We start from the raw sequence: 22057 nt of genomic DNA, 5'->3' as shown, positions 1-22057 counted from the left end.
TTCCTCGGGTATAGTCCCACCCCCGACTTCACGCAAAAATTTTGTGTACAAGCATTTCCCTGGGAGAAGTCCCAGGGTATAATTTGGGTGAGACAGGCCTAGGCTAGATCGGTAAATTTAACAAATGCTCACAAAATGTAAAGGAATTGGCTACGAATTCAGCAAAATTTAAGCTCTTCTAATTGAATAAACTAGGCATTGGTCGCCGTAAAGTTGAATACAAAGCTCATTCTTGTTTACTGTTGCTAAAAATAAACAGCTCGCTAAAAAAATAAAATAGACAATACCGTAGTCCGTCCCTAAAGAGACCCGCCCACTGGGTTGATTGTATCATTAATTCACATTATCACAGCATGAAAACTTCTCCACAGCTCCGGCTAAAAATAGTCAACACCGCAGTGTTTTGGTGATGGTGATTGGTTGGATGGTTATTGCTAGGCAAAAAAACCTACGCATGAAAAAGCTAGTTTAGGCAAAGGCTGGCCTAGCGCGAGGTAAGACCAAGATATGGCCTTTAGTTAGGCGCTGAAGCCTACTAACTATAATTAAGGTGTTCCCTTCCCTTTGATGTTCGAGTGAAGTCTGATTTCTTCACCAGAATATAGTTTTGTATAGCCCATTGAATTGTAGGGCACTCGTTCAAATGCATCTGCCACTTCGAAAAACGATCGTATTTCATTCTGTTCATGTACACAAACAAGGGAATCCCCGGGTATAATCCCACACCCCCCCCCCCCCAAAAAAAAAAAAATTGGGCTAATTTCGCATTCATGAGGGGTGGGATTATATCCGGGGAACTACGGTAAAAAAACGTATTGGACATTTTAACTCAACCTCAATTTTGTCTTACTTTGATCTTATTTTTTGAGCACTCTCAGCCTCAGTGTTATGTGTTCTTATAAAAAAAAAAGTGAAGGCCAGGTAGACACCGTACTTATTAATTCTAACAATATATAATTACTTTCAAATACTGAAAATATTATAATTATAATAATTAAATAATTATAATTATTTTATGGCTCAAATTTTTTTTAAAAGTTCTTTTGGTTGTGTGCATCTCATTTTTGGCATTAAACAAATTTACATCCTCATCTCGGTAGACGAATATAGTTTCAACGAGATATCATGTTATTCACTTGGGTGTTTTCAATTTACTTTCACATTTATCTACTCGTGCTGTTTCTTAACACATGCATTCATCACTGTTAAGTTAAATATGTCATTTAATGTGATTTCCATGTTTTCAATCTATAAGCACCACTCGACGTACATGAGCACATTTAAATATCTAATGTAATTCTTCTTAACCTTGGGTAGGTTATGTAGGTTAGAGTCAGTATCATATTACGAATAATCTACATTTTACATCCATATATTAATTTGTTGTTATTAATATTAATATTACAGTTTAGTAGGTAGCTGACTTGCTATACTTCGCAATACCCCATGGCTTAGTTCATTATTATATTCAGTGCTTTAATCTTTAACCTTGGTTATCTTTCACATAATTACCAGCTCGTGTACAAATAAACATTCTAACTTATGACATGTTATTGGAAACACATTTTTACAACATGGTTATGAGTTGTCTTTGTGGTAACATTATTACAAAAGGCTTTTGGGGAAGATTTAGTTACCAGTAAATATTATGTTACCTTTAGCAAGGCAGGTCTGTAGCCATAATAATACTGAGTACAGGAAATACTCAATTGATAGCTGACAGCTTACTTGAAGTAAGCAGTCTATATTAAATATTTTTAGTACAATATCACCAGAATGACTTCAAACTAAAGTATAGTTCTCAGCATCAAAGTAGATTATTAAGCTAAAAATAGCAAACCTATTAATCTGAATATTTTAACTGCAACAAAAGTACAATCAATAGTTCACGTTGGTAAAATGGTCCAAATATGATTAATTAAATAGAAATTAGGTATAAAAAGTAGCATGTACAAAATTGGTTGTTATTAAATGTCAAAAATCATTAAATACTAAAAAATAAAAAATAAAAAACAATGAGAAAATGGAAAGGGATATGTAAGGATGATAGGGGAAAGGATGATGCAAATTAATGTAATCTAAGGACAAACCACAAATCAAGCTAAAAAATTACAGTACAGCATAATACACTGTTTTTACAAAAATTGGAGAATAATAAGATATAAATTCAGTGCGATGGTAAACAAAAAGTAAATTTTAAAAAAATCCACAAGAGATTGTAATTGTAATTTAAAAATAGATGAAATACGCTACCAAAGTGGTTTCAAAATCGAACTGGAATAAATAACAGAAAATAAATTGTATCATATAAAGAACCATTTCTGGTTTTATAGTAGTAACTCCAGTGGCTTCTCTAAAATTTGTTTCAAGAAGCATGAAGACCTCTTTATTTACCTGAATCAGATGTAATAATATATACAGTAATAAAATTAACCACATATTTTATAATCAGAATAAACGAATGTTTAATTTCGATAGGAACTTGAATTCAGAGTGAAGGAAGAGGAATAAGCACCGTAAGACAGAATAATGACCATTTCATGTGGTCACTAACTGGTCAGTAACCTTAGATATTGATGTTGTTCCATATTAAGAATTTGCCATAAAAATTGTAGTTTACGATCGTCAGTTTCTCACAATACCCACAAGACCACTTGAACAACAAATGACAGTGACAGAGAGCAAGCAATACTCAGACCATACTTAATACTCATCTACCATACTCATACTCAATACACTATCATAAAATAAATCTTATTTTGTTTATATTCCAAATATTATTTAGTATGGATATTTAGTATGTAGCTTCTATTTAGGAATATTCTTGTACATCAATAGGATTGATGTGGTCATGGCAAAAAGCAGATAGACAGGGTAAAGCGTAAGTCATTATAACTCTACTTTTTTTTTCAGTAAAAATAAGCTAATTAATTTAAAAATAATCAAGATTTATTTTATTTAGAATGAGTATGAATATAGTTTCTATAAAATCAGGTGACAACTTTTCACAAGGTTCAAACACAATGTGCCAATTGTAGGCTCACCATTCGAGAAATGAACGTGACGGGTTTTCAGTCCAGTGGCTATAAATAAATAAGCAGGTGAAAAGAAAAATGTTTTAATGTTTGTTTAAAGAAATGTATACAAAAATGACATTAGTCAGTGGCGGATCTACGAGTCTTGAATTTGTGGGGGGCTGATGGGTGATCAAAGATGATGTGAGGGGGTCAGTGGTTAAGAGGGCACTAGTTTACAAATAAAATAATATGGGGTGATTTTTATCTACTTGAGTGTGATCATTTTGCTTCAAACAACTTCAATGGGGAAACGACTGGGAAGAGTTTCTTTGGGGAAGGGGGCACAATTTTTTTTTTTGGAGGGGGGACGCGTTCGTCCCACCGTGTACCACCTAGATACGCCACTGATATTAATTCAATGTGATTATTAATTTTTTTTAAAATAAAATATAAGATATAAACATAAATGAGAAGACGCACACACCATGCATGGAATGAATTAGCAAATAATTAATATATTTTCTCACATCCATTGACAATTACAGATAGAAAATACAAGATGCCTGGTAGTAAAGTTTTAAGAATATTGAGTGTCAATTCCAATGCGTTTGATTTTCTACATTTGCCACAGTGGATTCACATGTGGATTGCATAGAAATGTCAATTTATAAAAATAAAAAGAAAATACATTATGGAACGTTTAAGGTAAAAACAAAGGGTAAGGAATTTCAAGCAAAGCAATTACATCAAAATATTGTACAAATTTGTTGACATTTAGTAAATGGTGTTATACAAGCAATAGTATCCTTTTAACAGAGTGCACAGAATTGATAGCACATAAATTGGTCCGATCTCCCCTCTTTTTTCCTTATAGAATCTCAATACATCATCCCTACTATTACTGTTACCATCTCATGATCTCAGCATCATCATCTTACCCATCTCTATTTATCACTATCATACAGTAATGTAAACATATCTTCATCGCCATAATTACCTTATCGTCTAGACAGCAACAATGGCAAATGATTTAAATTTTTACTGTAACAACATTTATAAACCGAAAAAAAAAACACAGTATAAGAAATGATATAATACTCGCTCAGACCAGCCATAATTTTTACCAAGGACACTTTATGTTTCATAATATCAAACAAATGGTTTTATGTATGCATACCCAACATTGCTTTGCTTACTCAACCGAAGGAAAGCACTCACATAAGACATGCATTAATGGCTGCTACTAGTATTAGACTGTTATACAGTGCAAAGCCACTCAGTAGTATGGATCGGACCAATCTATGATCATTAATATTACTGTAATTATAATTGGTAGAAGATACTTTTGAAACAGCAGACCTCGCCGAACATCGAACACAAATGCAATAATACACCAATATTCAAGAAATTCTTAAAGAACATAGTATTATTACTGTCCATTCATTTTTGGACCAAACGCAGTTCGATACATTAATATTTGTGGAAACTTGACAGATTCAAATTTTATTATAATATATACACTTCACAAAAATAATGGTAGTGGCAGTTTAGGGCAATTAAATTCATCCGTCTGTGCCTATTAAAATGTAAACACTCTTAATAGCCCTCTACCTTGTGACAAACTTTGTGAAGCAGTGTGCAACTTCATCTTTAGCTATAAATCACACAGTAAATATTAACAAAATACTGTAGAATCCTTATTAAGCGGACACCTCTGAGACCAGTAAGATTGTACTATTAGGGGTGTCCTTTGAATAGGGGTTGGCCAGTGTTAATATATATTTTTATTCGCTTCTGATAGTTCACTTGGATAATAAGGGTGTCTCTAAGGAAGAGGTTCTGCTTTTCCTCCTACTGAGTGCCCCACTGACTTTAAAAAAAACATGTGTATTTCTCATTGACCCATATCTTTAACGAAAACCCAATTCTACTGTACTGATCGGTATAGTCACCTAGTACAAAGTTGCAATATTGCAGTTTCAATTGACAATCACAAAATACAAAACACAATTTTGACACATTTAACAGGTACACAATTTATACTTGTTCAATTTAATTGATGATCAGCTGGTGATCTGTTTAATTACTCGTTTATACCCTCTGGGTCAAGTATAATTACGCAAGACAATGTAACCAAAGAGTACTTACTACTCCACGGTGTACAAATACCAAAGTAAGCAGGACAACTTGTAAAGCAAGTTTCTTGTTAGCATGCTGGTAGCATGTGGAAAGTCTGCTGACAAATGATGCTACCTTACAGTGATGTTGGAAACTGAATATTTTTCATGCGGGTAAACGTAGATGTATCTAGTTACATAATGTTAAATACTAAATGTGGATTATTAATGTTAAGAGCATCGAATACAATATTGATATTGATCTGTCATTCCTCCACAAGACATTACAGTCCGTTAATCAATAATTTTTAATGTGCTCCATCGAACAATCTTTACAAAAAATAATAAAGAAAAATGAAGTTCTTACATGTTTTTCTAAGATATTAGCTACAGTATAGTGGTATATAAAATAGACAAAATTATACTATTACTAATTAATATTTATATTTAAATCATCTATCTAGCCTATGAGGTCAAGGCATTTAATTATGTAATTATCATATATCTTTGGCAACTGGCAAATAAGCAGATACCCCTCATTCTTGTGGCTATCAAACAACTTAGGTACAAGTCATCTGTTTCTAAAGGATATATTCCCCTTTTCTGGTCCCCCTTAGACATATAACATGATTAATATGCTTCACATATTAATGAGAATAACTGAGAAGGGAAGAGATGATATGAGATGACAAAACTGGAGGAAAGCTAAAAGCAGTTATAACGACCAACAAATGTAGAGACCATTTGATAAAGCATGTTACTAATGTGCTACTCTAGGCTTTATAAAAACAACAGCCTGCAGACAGTTATAATGGTTTCGCTATTCATGGATGGCGTAAAATTATGAATTAGAACAGATCGGCTAGGTACTTAGTCCTGTACTGCACTTTCTAACATTCGTATCACATTCCGAAAAAGACTATAAACATGGATACTTATCCGATAGCATCAGACAGTTAATACAGTCAAAACCTACCAGTAAGCCTTCGAATTAAATAGATCTGAAGTTCTGTATCAACAAGAAACTATCACCAGCAAGATATTGTCGCCAATCACTTTACATTATAAGCATGAAAATTGTTTTAGCATCAAGGACATTTCAAGTTTAATTAACAATCTGAACTGCCATGTTATGGCATAACAAACTCAAATTTATGCAATAAAAATCACACATTAATTTTGTTACTTGTTCCTATTTTGGTGCACAAATGCTAAAATGGGATGCAGGAGTTTCCTGTCAAAAAGGGATTGTGTATTTTTTATTTTTTCCAAATTAGCTAATTATGTGGTTTGCTGCATAAGTTTCAAACCATGGACCAGAGCCTACTTGCATCTAAGGCTAAAAACATGACAATAAGCCACTTTTACAACAACTTTTCATAAAATTAACGTTTGTAAAATGGACGTTTTACTGTATTATATAATAAGGTATGCAGGCGATGGTGATGATCTAATCATTTTTTTTTTATTGGGTCTATACAAACCAGGAAATTACTGTCTTGAAGAAGTTCAAACTTCGGAGTTATGTAGTAGCACTCCACTATTCTATGCTTTAAGTTATCTTTTCTCATTTCGCAGTATTTTCACAGAATCTAGCAGCGACTTAATCCAAAACAGAATTGAGAAGAATAAATGACCTCAGGTGGTACTGTACATTAGTGTTTTTAGTTCTGAGAAGATGAGCAGTCTGGGACAAATAACTTGACAGCATCTAAACGTTTTGAGTATCATTACACTCGAGTACATGCTTTATTATAAAGTCAGTAATGTGCTCTGTATGTGTTCCATTTTCTGTTACCTGATCAGTATAACTTCATCTACTACAGTATTTTCTATAAAATACATGAATTCATCATTTACATGTGTAACATAGGCACGTCAATCAGGCTTTAATATTGCAAGGGAGGGGGAGGAGAGGGGTCGGCATTACATATCTGAACAGAGCACTATTCATTCTCTCTTGAGAGGTACGTCATACATTATAATTAGCATACAGCCCTAGTTTATTATTTTTTTATTATTATTATTTAAATTTAGGTGCACAACATTATGCGCCAAGAATTGTTGATAGCAGATACACCACTGTGCAACATGTAGATGACAATCCCTTACACAAGACAAACATACACACACGATGCTTTACACAAACCAAATCACAATATGAGGTTTAGGGAGTGGAGTTGTTTTGGTCATGAGAAAAATCCTGCAACACTGACAAGAATTAAACCCAGAACCCTGAGATTGGAAGGCAAACACTAAGCTATTCAACGCCATTAATCACAGCTCTAAAATAGCAAGCAGGCACTAAAAAAATAGACCTGAACTACATGATATTCAATGCCATAATTAGGAACTATCAATAGTTCTCTACAATATCTATAAATATAGTAAAATAATTATACATCAGATACTATGAAATTAGACAGTAATGTTGGTTTTACGGGTAATTTTGATTTAAATTTTTAGAATTTAATCTTACCAATCATTTTGTGGTGTTCGGCTTAGTAGGAGTCTTGAGATACTGTGTGTGTGTGTGCTCCCTATTTGCCATACAGTCACATGCCCTTTAAAAAAATCAATCCCTAAACTCTGACTCAACTGAACAAATACTGATTAATTTGGATAATAAAACATACCTCTAAAAATGTCTAACACCTTGAAACAATAGACTGATAAAACCAGGATAATTCATTTTATGCATAATTCACGCATGGGTGCTTAGGTCTGCTCCGACAGAATATAAATACATGTTGGTAACAACTTCAAACTTGGCAAAAAAATTCTGAAAAATATTTACTCAGGTAAAGCTAAAATAAGATAGTATAATACATACTTCAAGTATCCAAATGCACGCCATCGTGTCGAGATTCAATTTTTCAACATTAATTATGTCATCATCAGGAATGCAAAATTATCCATATTTGCAAGCTTATGTGCACAAAGTACCAAAAGTATTTGACCAATCAAAATATTACCCCTAGCAGGTAAAGCCAGGTTGGAGAAAAATGACTAACAAAGACTTTGGTCTTGAATTTGGTGTCGTCTGCGGTAGTATGCTTTCACTGGCATTATTTATTGTAATGTAAAGTACAGTAGTCTAAAGGTCTTCTGACAATGATGATGGTGGGTGATTGACAGGATAAGTGCAAACTCAAGCGTATTATTAAATATTAAAATCAAATACTATTCTTTTATTCTGTATATCCACAAATAGCCTAAATGCACACAATAATAAAATATAGGATACATACAATGACATTACATACAACGACAAAATTGAGCTAATGTTGTTGATTATTAATCATAATAAATTTGCAATATTTTATATAGGTCTATAAGAGGTATACATAAAGGCAGATAAGCAAACCATGTTTATAGGTAGTGTATCTACTGTACTGTATAAAAAAAATATTAAGGTGAATAAACAAACATCATACTTAGAGTAGAACAAAAAGAGATTGAATAAACTACTTTAAAATTAGTGGTACAATATCATCTTTCAACCTGCTTCTATTTTTTTTTTTTTTTTGGATCAATTATACATTTCTTCATCTTTCCAATGTGTGTTATCACTTGTTGAAAACCTTTGATGGATGCTGTACAGTATAAACAACTTTTATTCAGATTAAGAGGTTTATGGAACAACATTTTGTTCAAACACAGGTGCCTGAAGCATCTGAACTACATGCCTTTTCAAAATGATTTCTCAATCACATTAAGTAAACCACTACTATGGTGACAGTGCATTTTATCATCTCTTGAATAGCCTACCTCAGTGTATTAAGCTGGTAAGGCCCTATAAAAAATATTATTAGTTTATCACCCTATCTGGGCAGGAAAAGTGATGAGGGAGGGAGGTTTTATTATTTTGCTAAAGCCAAATATCACCCTTGGGTTGTTTGTTGGTACATTGATATTCAAAGTAAAACATGATTTAGATAATGCAAACAATATCTACTAACTATTTAATAAAATAAATGAAAAACATTTCAAAAAAAAATTGTTTTTAAACAAATTTTCCTTTTTTTTAGTACCATAAAAGACATGCACGCGGGGGTAACTAATAATTTTTTTTATTGGGCCTAATGTACTGATTGAACATGCACCTAACCATCTAAAATAACTTCTTCTAGCTTGGTCTTTTTTTGGAGAACTTAAGTATGTAATCATCTTTTGTTGTAAATATTATCCTCAGTTTACAATAGGCATATGGCAACAAGGTATTATCATTTTATTTTAACAAAACTTTAGTTTGGTAGGGTGGTATCACTACAATACTGTAGTATGATAGACACAATGAACAACATAGTATGAATTATTTGCTGCACTATGGACTATGGCAAAAATAAGATAGAACTACTGTCGCCATAAGGCGTGCCAGTCAACATAATAATATCCTTCAATAATGTAACAATCTAGCAGCTGAAACAGTATATCAACGCTAACATGAACAGCAGCAGTTTGCAGACATTTACAACATTAAATCATCGTTCATCCTGCCATGCATGACAGGTACAGGAAACATGACATTATCATAATGTTAACTATATATTACATCACTGCACCACAACCTACTGAAACTAAAGTTTCATCCTCACTATCAAGTTTTATATCATAAATATACTGTAATTTGGCCATGCAGAGTATGGATGGCGATAGGCCTATCATATCACACCCATGTGCAAATCAGATGTATTTTGTCTCGCATGAAACTTGATAATGCGGACAGACCTTAAATGTTCCAATTTCTCATGCAACGTTCACATGTCTCCATCGATTGCGAGCGGTTGAGGCGCTGGGTCATGAGCAAGATGTGTTAGATTTTAAAATTGGCCAAACTGTGTTTGCTATCACTTTCGAGGCGACCAGAAATTAATTTACATCACATCCCCAATTGGTTGTAGACATGTGCAGATCGTATCGCGTTTGTACATTTCGCGTTTGTACAATGTTTAACAGGTGTTTACATCATGCAAGCGGCTGTTCACATGGTCCAAGAGCATGCTACATCGAGAGCTGTTCAAGAGCAGCTTGTCGTGAGTCACCCACGACAAAAGCTGCACTTGAGCGGTTGTTCACATGAAGGGCAGGCTCACTAGCCAATCATCCGCTCCCGAGCGACGTGAGATAAATAGTTCACATGTTAATTATGTAAAATAAAACAAGTTTCTTGTCCCCTCATTTCTCCTAAGCTGAAATAACCATTAAAATCCTGCAGAATTCAAAATGTCTAGATAAGAATAGAGAAATCATGTGTGACTAGGCAGCTCAGCCGATGCCTAGTAGAATGACTGGTATGGTGGCCATCTTTATTAAGTAGAAAAAAGGACATTAACCTCCTCATTATCTTTTCGAAAAGGGAAACTTTTTTTATTTCGCCTCACAGGATGGTAGAATATGTAATGCTCTTTCAATAATCTACTAGTTAATAAATTAAATTTTCAAACATTACACAAGAATATGCATTACACAGTGAGTTTCTAGGTACAATAATGGAATTAAAGTTGTCATTGTTGGGGCCCGAAACAAGAATCTCGTGGGAAATTATCATAGATGCATTCATTATTTATTGATTGGATAAAACAGGCCAGGCAGAAGTAGACCAGTGATATGATAGTTTGTGCAGATTATCTGTACATTATGTACTATCCGGTAACTTGGCAGACGCTGACATACATAGTGTTGTTGCTCCAAAATATATCGTGTGCAAAATGCGGATAAGGGCGAAAGAGCTGTGACCAATACTGTATTAGAACAACATCAAAGCGAACAACAGCACAGCGTACAAATCTAGTTAATCTCGCACGTATCAAAATCTTGGTGTATAGATAGCAAACAGTCTTATTTAAACATTGGCTAGGCCTAAACATCCACAAGAGAGTAGAACCATAGGCAGTAAGCCAAAAATCCTACCCAGATAAAAACAAGCCCTAAAACACAGCCAGGATATTTAAATGTCTTGTAACCAAAACACAATCCCCTCTTTGATGCTATTACTACTTGTATGCAAAAGCAGCTCAAAACACAAATGTCTCCTTTTTTTTTTCTTTGTTGTATTTCCTTTGTACAATGTCTTAATAAACATTAATAACTACTGGCTACTGTGTAAATACTCATCACACAACCCATACTGTAGCAAACAAACTACAAACATAAAGGAACAAAACAGAAATATTTTAATGAAATTGTTTTAGTGCAAAAAGATAACTTGGCTTGGAATACAGGACAAAAGTCACCATTTCGCGTGACAACAAATGTGTGCTAAAACAATGAAAGCTATGCAAATACAGTATAATCCCTTTATTACAGTCGAGAGTTGTTTAAAGCTAGCCTGGGGCTACACTTCCAATACTCATCATCATACATGCGAACCATCCTCAACGATCCAATCACCATAATCAACCTATCAAATACGCAGGTCTACAAAAACAAATTATGTGCAATGGGATAATTTCACTGATGTCAAATGTACTAAAACAACACATATACTTTCTAAATAAATATACATTTGAGTCAAGTTAATTACTTATTAATTTTTATGATATGATTTTTAAATGTCTAGGATAGAGAAAAACCATAAATTTCTAGCCAGAAAAAAAGGTTTTATACTGTAGATTGAAATACTAGCACTTAATTCATAATTTTATTTCACTCAAAACATAATGAGTCTGGTAGGCAAAAAAGGGAACATGTCCCTGTACAAGATGCCTACCAGAGAAATAGAGACTACATGACTTTCGTATGGACGATCATCATGTTCTTTTTATTTCTGCCTCACAAAGTAGAATTTTTCCTTCTACTACTGTACTGTAAAATATTTTGTACCATATCCTATCATAGCTACTGCTTTAATTTTTTAATTTATGATTTACTAGAAGAACTATAGCCTATTTGCATGGTCTACTGTACACTAGAAGCCGACATCTTACAGTACTCTTTTACGATAAATGTGCGAGTTGTTTATCCAGAGTTATAATTTACAAGGGACATACAGCGATGGCTAAATTCTCTTCTGAAAGGAGGTACATTACAATTTGCATTCAGGCCTTCAGCTGAAGGCTTTCATTTAGCATTATCAGAGAGTTATAAGTGTTAACTTACACCACAGTAACGATTTCAGGCAGGTTATCTTAAGGCAGATACAGGTTTATGGACTGGCATTAAGTATATTCCTATAAAGTTAAAGCAAGCTACGACACCTCATCCAGGGTTATAAGTCAATTACAATGCAAGTCTAGCATTGCAATCACCATAACCAGAAATCAATAACAACGATGAAAATAAGAATAAAAATCAATTAGGAATTCCAACAATTTGGACCATTATCACATGAGTATACTTTATAATATTTATTCAACATATAGACAAACAAATATGTGATAATTTAAAAGCAGCGTTCATCTGAAATTTCTCATGAATATTAATTTAGGAATTTTTGACTGCAATGTTTGTTTATATAATAAAAATATTCAAGTGCTACCACTGTCAACTGAAATTGTGCATTATTTTGTATATTAAATTATGAATAATATTATCACAGGGAAAACATAAAATGTTATTTCTTCCATGAATTAGGACAAAAACAATACTATCTTTCTGCAAGAAAATACTGTACTAAACACCCATCTAATAAATGAATGCTTTTCCTGCAGCCAAAATCATACTGTGACCTTTCACCTTATTCTATTAAACAGGTCAAAAATATAATTAATAGTTTCATTATCCATTATAACCCTTAATTGTGTGTATTAAACCAAGGCCACTGGAATAATTAATTATTTTTAGAATATCTAATTAAAAAATGCACTGGGCGGGATTCTGTAATATAATCCTATAAATGACGGTCTGTTTTTTTTTCCTTTGTTTTGTGGTAACCTACAGGTATTACACTGATGATACCAAGTACTTTTATGAGCAAGAATACTAAAACGGGAATCAATAAATGTATTTGTGAATAGTTGAAATAGATGAATAATTCTGGTGCCTTGTGCAGATAAATTTATCATCATAGCATGGCAAATTAATGAGTACAGATTTATACAGTATAGTGCAAAAATATTCTAGTCTTAATGTCCTATAGACATCAATATTATAATACACTAATATCCTCTCATTTCAACAAAACATTAAATAACACCTGCGTAGTGGCCTGCAACAATGAGTAATGAAATCTTGATTTGTTAGCTACCAAAAAAAAAAAAAAAAAAGTCAATTTCTGCACTACTAAATGCACTAAAATTTAGTACAGTACTCTGAATACATTCACAAAGAGGGTTGCAACACTTACTTAGAAGAATTACTCAAGAGAAAATGTATGACTAGATTCACACAAACCAAAATTTATATTGGAATCACAAGAGACAATATGCCAGATTTTACACTACACAGATTCACATGGGACAAAATGTTTTGTGTCCTGTGCTAGGAAAAATTCAGCATGCTCTTCTGCATTGCATAATCTGTGTGAATATAAAAATTGGCACGTGTACTATGTGTAATATCCACCCGAGAAAAGACAGACATTGTAAAGGATTGTAACACTGCCAAAACGCATAGATCTATGTGACTGGTAACAGCATGCTTATCTTACACTGTGGCGTCGAACAGTATCTTAGTAGAAATACCTTGGGAAGTCTGTGAGAATGCACAGTGTATAAACCCTTGTCTAGCTTGAATCAGGCAGGTCTGCCTCTAATTAAAAACCCTGCAAATGAAGACCACATCCAATTAAAGACCACTTTTCTGTGGTCCCAAATTAACAAATTTTTTAATCATTATCATTCTAATTAGAGACCAAAGTTGCTGAAAACCATGGAAACCTCGGTCCAAAAAGTGGTCTTTAAATTTAAGACTTGTATTTTAGTAATGAAATGTAAGTTTGTTTGTTATTAGAGTATCGTTCTGCTGTAGTCTCTACAGCATCGATGCTGGGCTAGCTGCTGTTGATATGTGACAGATTGATGGATCCAAATTCACTTGCAATGCATAAATCTATCAACCCTCATAATTAACACGAGGTTCAACATACATTTAATAGTTCTACTTTAACACCAGACTGGTAAATAAATTGATTCCCCTTGCGATCATGTACAGCTAATGAAAAACTAACAATTAGTCTCCTGGACAAGTACTTTGCATGGCGCGACGGTGCATCAATGCCCCTTGAACCATAGCACTCTGGCCATCTTAATATTCCAACAGAGTAAAGTTGAAAGGTAAACAAATCAGGTATAAAGCATTTCAGTCTGTGTTTAGAAAGACCAACCACCAATAAATCATGTTTTCCACAGACAAGTGTGGAGTGGAGAAATCAAATATTTATGACTACATCATTATAAATATGTATGAACTATAAAGCTAAATATAAAACCTCATGCTTCAAGAATTTTGATTTGAGAAGCAGGCCAAATTAGGCTGTTTTACCTGTTCTAACCTATGAGGAAGGAAGCCACAAGTACAGCACAAGACAAAATTTCATTCAAATTTTTTTTCACTTGATTATAAATGAGAAACAATTACATGAACTCCAAAATTGCTGGAAATCACACTGAACCACATTATTAGTATGTCAAGCAATATGATACTACAGTACGACTCAATGAAAAACCCAGAAACATTAAAAATAAATATCTCACAGATGTGTTCATCTAGCTAAGCTTGCTATTAAAAGTATCAGTAGAGAGTTGCTTTGTATTCCACTACTGAATTCAAAATACCCATATAGTAACCAAGATACAGTAACCTAAATTTTTCAAAACAATTATATCATTAGAATAGCAACATGAAAGTGAAACTAAAGAATTTAGGATTATTCATCAGTCTCCAAAATGGGAACATTTTCAGATTTATGACTATACGGTAGTATTCAAAGCTTCAGAACACTAAATAAAAAATGAATGCAGTACTTATGAAAATTAGATGTTAACAAATTTAATATTTATGTTCAGTCCTTTTATTGGTAATTTCTCTAGATTCTATAATGTATGTTACTGAGTTTAATATTGATGTAACCATAATAAAGGTCAAGGATGGAGATATATTGCTATTGATTTGACTATTGTCAATCCAGTCTACTTCTCAATGGTAATGTTATTGTGTAGGCTACTGTCACTATGGTCGTTTCCTTATATTTTGTCTTTCTGTCTGAAATTTTACGTGTAAAATGAAAAGAAAAAAAAAGTAAATGAAATATAAATCAACCAACTAATCTAATAATCAATAAATCATAATGAAATCCATTAAAACTAGAAAAAAAAACTCTGAATGTCTTGCAATTGCATAAAAAAAATTATAATCCAAATTGGTTTTGTTCAAAGAATAGCATGTCTTCTCGAAACAGGTAAATTTCTTTAACTGATATCCCTGATTGAACCAAAAGGACGCAAGTTGATAAAAACAAAAACACCATCTTATAGCAATAACACAAAAGATTTAATAAAAGAGATTTTGAGTTGCCAACATCATCAGTAAATAACAAATAAATTTATAATGTATTTATTTTAATTAGTATAGCATCTAATAATTCATTTATAACTTATTAATTTTAATAATTAATCCTTGCATGGCATCTTCTAATGGAAACTGGTGAAAATTTATATACTATGCATAGGCAGAACACTGTACAGTACATTACATGTATGGCCTGTGAAAAAAATATTAGGTTGACTTGTATTGTAGACATCATTTATGACAACACATGCTTAAATAAAATTCACCACATCAATCAACAAATTAATAAGAAAAATAAAGACACATAATATGCTTAAATACATCCTTCTTAAAGTAGGATGTTGACTTTGTAAATACTAGTACTTTAGCATTGAAGGATTTTAAACAGTTTTGTACAGTTGGAAGCACGTCATTACAAAATGGAGATTATCCTTTTGCCAATATGGATCATAACAAAGTTATAAGTGAAGGGTTATTGCTGTAGAAAACTAAGACTGGATGATGATAGACATTTGAAGGGTGGGTGGGTGACAACTTGGTAAACTCTAAATAATAACAGTGGATTTTAAGGATGGAAAAGAGGGTTAATAAGGGTGGGTGGAGGGCCATGAACTTAGCTTTAGACTGGGTGGAAAACTTCAAGACTGGGTAGCCCTGCCCACAATAACTACACCCCTGTAAGTGTCTATCATTTCTTTGAACTTGTAAATTGTTATGATGAGTTACTTAATAGTACTCTGGACGATATCATCATGTACCACATATTTTATCTAAATAAATTAGTACTAAAACCATAAAAACTACTATCATTTGTTTTCATTTTTTCCTATCAAAAGGTGACGTCAAGTACCTCTAGAATAAAACATAAAAATGTAAAGTACTAGAAACCTAAAATTAGAAAAGCATAAAAGGGATAAACCAGATACTAGGAACATAAACAATGTTAGGTAGAGATAAGTAAATCTAAAAATAAGAAATGAATAAGATCTTATGGACTTTATATGCTTCTCTAATTCTTACCTTATACACACAGAGATTCTTAAGAACTCTGCATTATGTACTATAAGTGATCCTCCTAAGATTTAATAATCCACATTCAGTTGATTTAGACTCGCATTATCTTCATGGTAATGACAGTACAACAAATATATATCCCAATCAATATTAATATCTTATCTACTTCACTCCTTGTAGTAGCCTGCCTTACCAGGCAATGAGGTGAGAGACTGTGTTTTGATATTATCGCAGCATCTCATACAGCTCACGGTAAGCAAGGCATCTCCAATCACATTCCAACTATCTCAAGTCAGACGAGCTATTTTTAGCTTGACCTCAGAGGAGATAATCAACATAGAAATAGGGTCAGGAACTTTAACCTTCCTGATTGAGAAAATCTACAAGCTAATCTGTCAAATTGGTACCTACGGCTTAAAATGTTAGATATTATGTTAGATGTAATTACTAATTTCTATGAAAAAAACAGGAAGTCAGAATCAATGTATAAAAAGAATATAACTCCCAATCTAGTTATTCATTTACAAAAACACCCCTTAATCATCATAAATAACAATGCTCAATCAATGCAAGGCTAAAGAGGAAGGGTTTAAACACATTATAGTATTTCTAAATTTGCATTAAATTTGCATAATTTCTCAAGAAAATAAGATAGTTTGTAGTATAAAGTACAAATTCATATTTTCTACTAACAAATTAAAACTACTACAGTACTACAATATCAACTCATTTTACAGTAAGTTACACAGTCCACTTCCCCAATATAACTAATAAATATGAAAAACTTCAATAAAGTATTTTGCTATATAAATTTCTTTGTTACTGAAATTATTATTACTATGAGAAAAAAATATTAATGACTTATTTACTTGTGAGTTTGTCAATATATGCAGTTTATTTTTCAAATTAAATTCTATGATTTACGATAGTTTGCCTCTTCAAATTTTTTATTACTAAATTACTATAATCTTATTTTACCTTCCTTGATTAATTCTAATTCTAAAAGTTATCTGTGATTGGGAATGATAAGGTCTCCCCATTTTTTTCAGATATTAATATGTATATCTTTATAACATGGTAGAGTAATATTAACAAAATACTGTAGATGAAATAAAATTTAAGAATTTCAATTTATCAACTACTATACATAGTTATTATTGTCTATTCCTGAATAATATTTCAAAGTATTCAATAGAATGTTTTGAGAATACGCCTACAGATGATTATAGTATTCCGAGAAAAATAAATTAAATGGATGCCACAACATATGGAACATTATGGATTAAATGTTACACTAGATTTTACAGCGACTTTTTGATTGGGCGTGGCAAATTGATTAACTATTATTGAAAGACTTAGAGTGGCGAATAAATCAACTACGGTATTGCAAACATTCATCTTCCTGACATTAAATTAAATTATGAGACAAAGACAAAAAGAAAGGTTGAGTGGAAATTAAGAACAGGGTAAAGTACATAATGTTGTTTCCTTTGTTTGGTTCACAAAATTTAATATGTGGCGCACGTCTCTAAGGCAGTTGTCGATATCCTTCAACATTATGACCAAACAACTCTTATCGCCAGATATACACATTTAAACATGAATGTTTGTTTTGTTTCCGCACTTGATTCAAAGACAGGCATGGAACAATAATGGGAAACAAACAGTCTTGTATCGATGCACTATCCATCATTTTTGACGGGTGGTCAATATCAATTCCATTTCATAATGGGCGACCATTTTCATTCACGATTTTTAAGATTATAGCTTGCCCATTTTTTCCAATGTGTAATGGTAATTACTATATCCCCTACGAATTTAAAAAACCAAACATATTTTTTTTGCGGTGCTTTGTTTAATGGAGAACCATTTTTTTCCAATGTTATGACCAGCAATAATCTCCCACTATTTCTCTTAATATTAGCAGCCATTTCAGCCCATTAGTTTTCTCCAACTATTTTCCTTATTTATCTGTTGGCAGCCTTTTTCACCCACTACTTGTATAATTATGAACTGGCATTATTCACCCATTATACATAAAATTTGCATTTTTTTCCCCCAATTAAAAATAAATCCACTCCTTTGATGACTCATAAACGACTTCTATCGATAAATATTCATTTTATACAAAGACATCTAAGGGAGTTTTCAGGCATGATTTTCATAGGCGAAAATCATGTTCGTGTTTCATTGTAGCCTGGGGTATGGATTCTAACTGTTTATCAGCTAAGATATAGAAGTTGCATAATTCCATTAATCTAAGCCTGGGTTTGTCTACCTTGCTGATACAGCACAAACATACAGTACCCAACATACTCAAATGGAATGAAGCAGGCAAAGAAAGGAATAATATGGAGCAGTAAATCAATCATATAACAACAATACAGATGTGATGAACGAGCCTAATGAGTGTTCTACAATTAGTCAGTTATTTTATTGATTACAGCTAATTGAATGCAATTTTTTCTGATTACTGAAAATGCCAAATGAACTCAGAATTACCTTGGAAGTATAGTATCCAGATTACAATATCATTCCTTTATTAATTTCTTTAGGTATTAAAAGAAATGATTTTTATAGTTAATGAATTACAGAATTGAACCCAAGGCCTTATGGTTGAAAGCATCTAAACCACTAAGCTATATACTGTACTGTTAACTCTACTCAAAATTATACAGTAATTAATGTTTATTCATGGCAGAATAATAAATATTCTCTAAATATGCAAATAATGGTCTCAACCAATCCTCACTTCTAAAGCACAACAGCATAAATAGAAATTTATGAAGCATCAGTCTGCTGCCCTCTGTGTTTAGAATACCTGTTATAAACAATTATGCTTTAGGCTCTTACAGTGATATGTTTATGGGCATATAATGTTTTTTTTTAATGTGTTCAGATTTTACTTAAAAGCTTTATATAATCAATTATACAAAAGTTAGATGTTTTCACTCTATAACAATCCATTAAATTTAAGTAATAAAATTTATAAATTATGTTATCCATGGTAGAGTAACTTTTATTTGATGATTGAATGGTTTACAAAATCAATTTGACCCTGACTGCATTCGCAATATTACTATCAGACATCACTATTCTCATCATTTCAATTGAGCATATTAATCACAGTTAAGTGGAGTTATTGCAGTTGTACTGGTTAAAAAAAAGCAGCACAAGACATGGCCAAATCATGTGACAAATACATCACATGACCACTTTGAACTCCACGGTGGCAAATATGGCATAATTAGGATGTTGTAGGTGTTCAGGAAAACTGGCAAAAACTAAGCAACAGTTTAATACATGAAGTATGCAGCATTCTAGACTTCCTATTCCGTCTTGATTACACTTAATGCAGCGTTGGCGTTGAAAGCCTTAAGCAATTACATACATTCATATCTCACTCAGTATGTTAATAATATGATAATGAATATCTCTCTACTGCACTATCTGTTTTGCATTCTCCTCCACAGAAATAGTTTAAATGTTACTATTATTATTGATATATCTTCCATGCTTTAATATAATACTATACTGGATGAAAATTTATAATTTTGACTAATAGTTGATAATTATGAAATTTATTATTATTTATTATGTATTTTTTAAATGTTTATTAAAATTAAAGAAACTGTTCAATAAACGTAATGTATTTCTCAATATTTTAATAAAATTCAATGTATGTCTATTAAATCATGATTTAAAAATGTAGGGTTAATTTCTTCACTTTACTACTGTTACTACGCGTTCCAACATGGATTACTAATTAAATATGCATCCTACTGGGCATCAAGGTAATTTTAATCAGAACATATAAGCCATCAACTAGCTACCATGCTTGTTATTACCTGTCTGACAACCATTGATTCTATTCAAAAATTGCAAATCATTTCTTGCTTAGTATTAAACATAGTTATTTCCTTATTTGAATATTTGTCAGTCCGAATTCATTATGCAATTAGTATATGAACATAATTACATATGGTAGTTATCAGGAAATCTCTACTTTCAATTAGAGAATACCAGCTGAGCAAACAAGAATAACAAAAAGAAAGGTAATTTACTACATTTGTACAATACTACTCCATAATATTCCACCAATATCTATCTGTAAAAAAAATCAATTAAGGCTAAAAAAAAAAAAATATATAGGCTTATGTCTCTGATTTCAAGCTGTGTATACCATAAGAACTGGTATAGCCAGGAAACCAGCATTAAATAAAGAACTATACAGTGAAGATGGTATAATGAAGACTTGGTAAGGCTTTACATTGTTTATTGCCCACCAATAATGATGATTTTTTTTATTTTCTCCTCCATCTGTACGTTTTTGCAAAACTATTAGCTAAATAAGAAAAAAGTGGTAATGAAGCCGTGTTAGTCTAAACAATATATAAAGAAAATTAAAAGGCAGCACTCTGAGACTAGCTTAGATGTTATTTATTTAACACAAGCTTTCGCTGGCAGTCAATGCCAGCTTCATCGTGAAGCTGGCATTGACTGCCAGCTAAAGCTTGTGTTAAATAAATAACATCTAAGTTAGTTTCTGAGTGCTGCCTTTTAATTTTCTAAATAAGAAAACTATTGTTTTTCTACACTCCTGTGACGATCTTTAAAAAAATAAGTTCGCGAAACAAGGTATAAAAAAAGTCTCGTCTAAGATAGTTTAGACACACTCTATGTCATACAAAATGTAATTAAAATCACTGACAACATAACCAGGCCTGATAGCACATGCACTCTACAGTAATTGTTATAGTCATAATGACTACTTGTGGAAGATAAGCCATGTCGTGGCATTTCCTCAATTTCCACAATGTTGAACACTTAGTCTTAGCTGTATATCGGTAACTCCACTGAACACTTGCATTAACCTTATTTGTCTTATCAACACTGTCTACATAAAAGTTCAGTTTGAGAAGGGATTTCTTTTAATGGGAGATAATTGTCCGACACATGAGCAATTATAAATACACTGATCATAACTCACTGTTCAAGAACTCTCAAAATGCTGGAATCTCAACTAGTATAGTGCACAATGTCAGCCTGTTTTCATTCATTTACACATTTTTTAAGAGCACATGTATCAACATCAATGTTACAGTAGCTATTCCAGGCCTCTTCCCAACGACTGGTGGAGAAACAATACATGAAGCTCCTCGCCTACAATGATAGTGAAGTACTGTAAAGTAACAATGTGACAACACTATAGTTTAAACATTTTAACATGGATCCTTTCTGCAGGACCAGTATCTCTTCCCAAGTATATTCCATCTTCAAGAAGCGAAGAACTGATTCACCTATATGCAATTTCCTCTTCCTATCTTTACTTAACTCTTCAGACTTAGAAGGCTCGGTAAGTTTCTTCCAGGAATAACAAAGCACAAGAACAATACCAGTCTTTTCCTACATTCTGTAGGGAAACATGGCATTAATACATTTAAAGGAATGAATAGATTT

At 32.5% G+C, this 22057-nt stretch overlaps 1 protein-coding gene across 9 annotated transcripts in view; it reads right to left on the bottom strand.

Annotated features, from left to right (window-relative positions):
* Positions 1-22057, bottom strand: part of LOC117105548 (proteoglycan 4-like) — a 76982-nt gene that overhangs the window by 27584 nt on the left and 27341 nt on the right. For 7 of the 9 annotated variants that reach the window (XM_033246722.1, XM_033246717.1, XM_033246725.1 and 4 more), the window contains exon 3: positions 3045-3083. The exons of 1 other annotated variant lie outside the window; for it this stretch is intronic. In XM_033246722.1, the coding sequence (XP_033102613.1) occupies positions 3045-3083 (39 nt within the window). Of the gene's footprint in view, positions 1-3044; positions 3084-7613; positions 7636-22057 lie in introns of those variants that run through there. One more of the 9 variants, XM_033246726.1, reaches the window with a different exon arrangement.

The sequence above is a fragment of the Anneissia japonica genome, unplaced genomic scaffold (genome assembly GCF_011630105.1).
Source record: "Anneissia japonica isolate Jap-2015-1 unplaced genomic scaffold, ASM1163010v1 scaffold287598_len761594_cov195, whole genome shotgun sequence".
Classification (NCBI taxonomy): domain Eukaryota; kingdom Metazoa; phylum Echinodermata; class Crinoidea; order Comatulida; family Comatulidae; genus Anneissia; species Anneissia japonica.
Note: the sequence above shows the minus strand (reverse complement) of the source record. Positions and strands in the feature narration are given on the sequence as shown.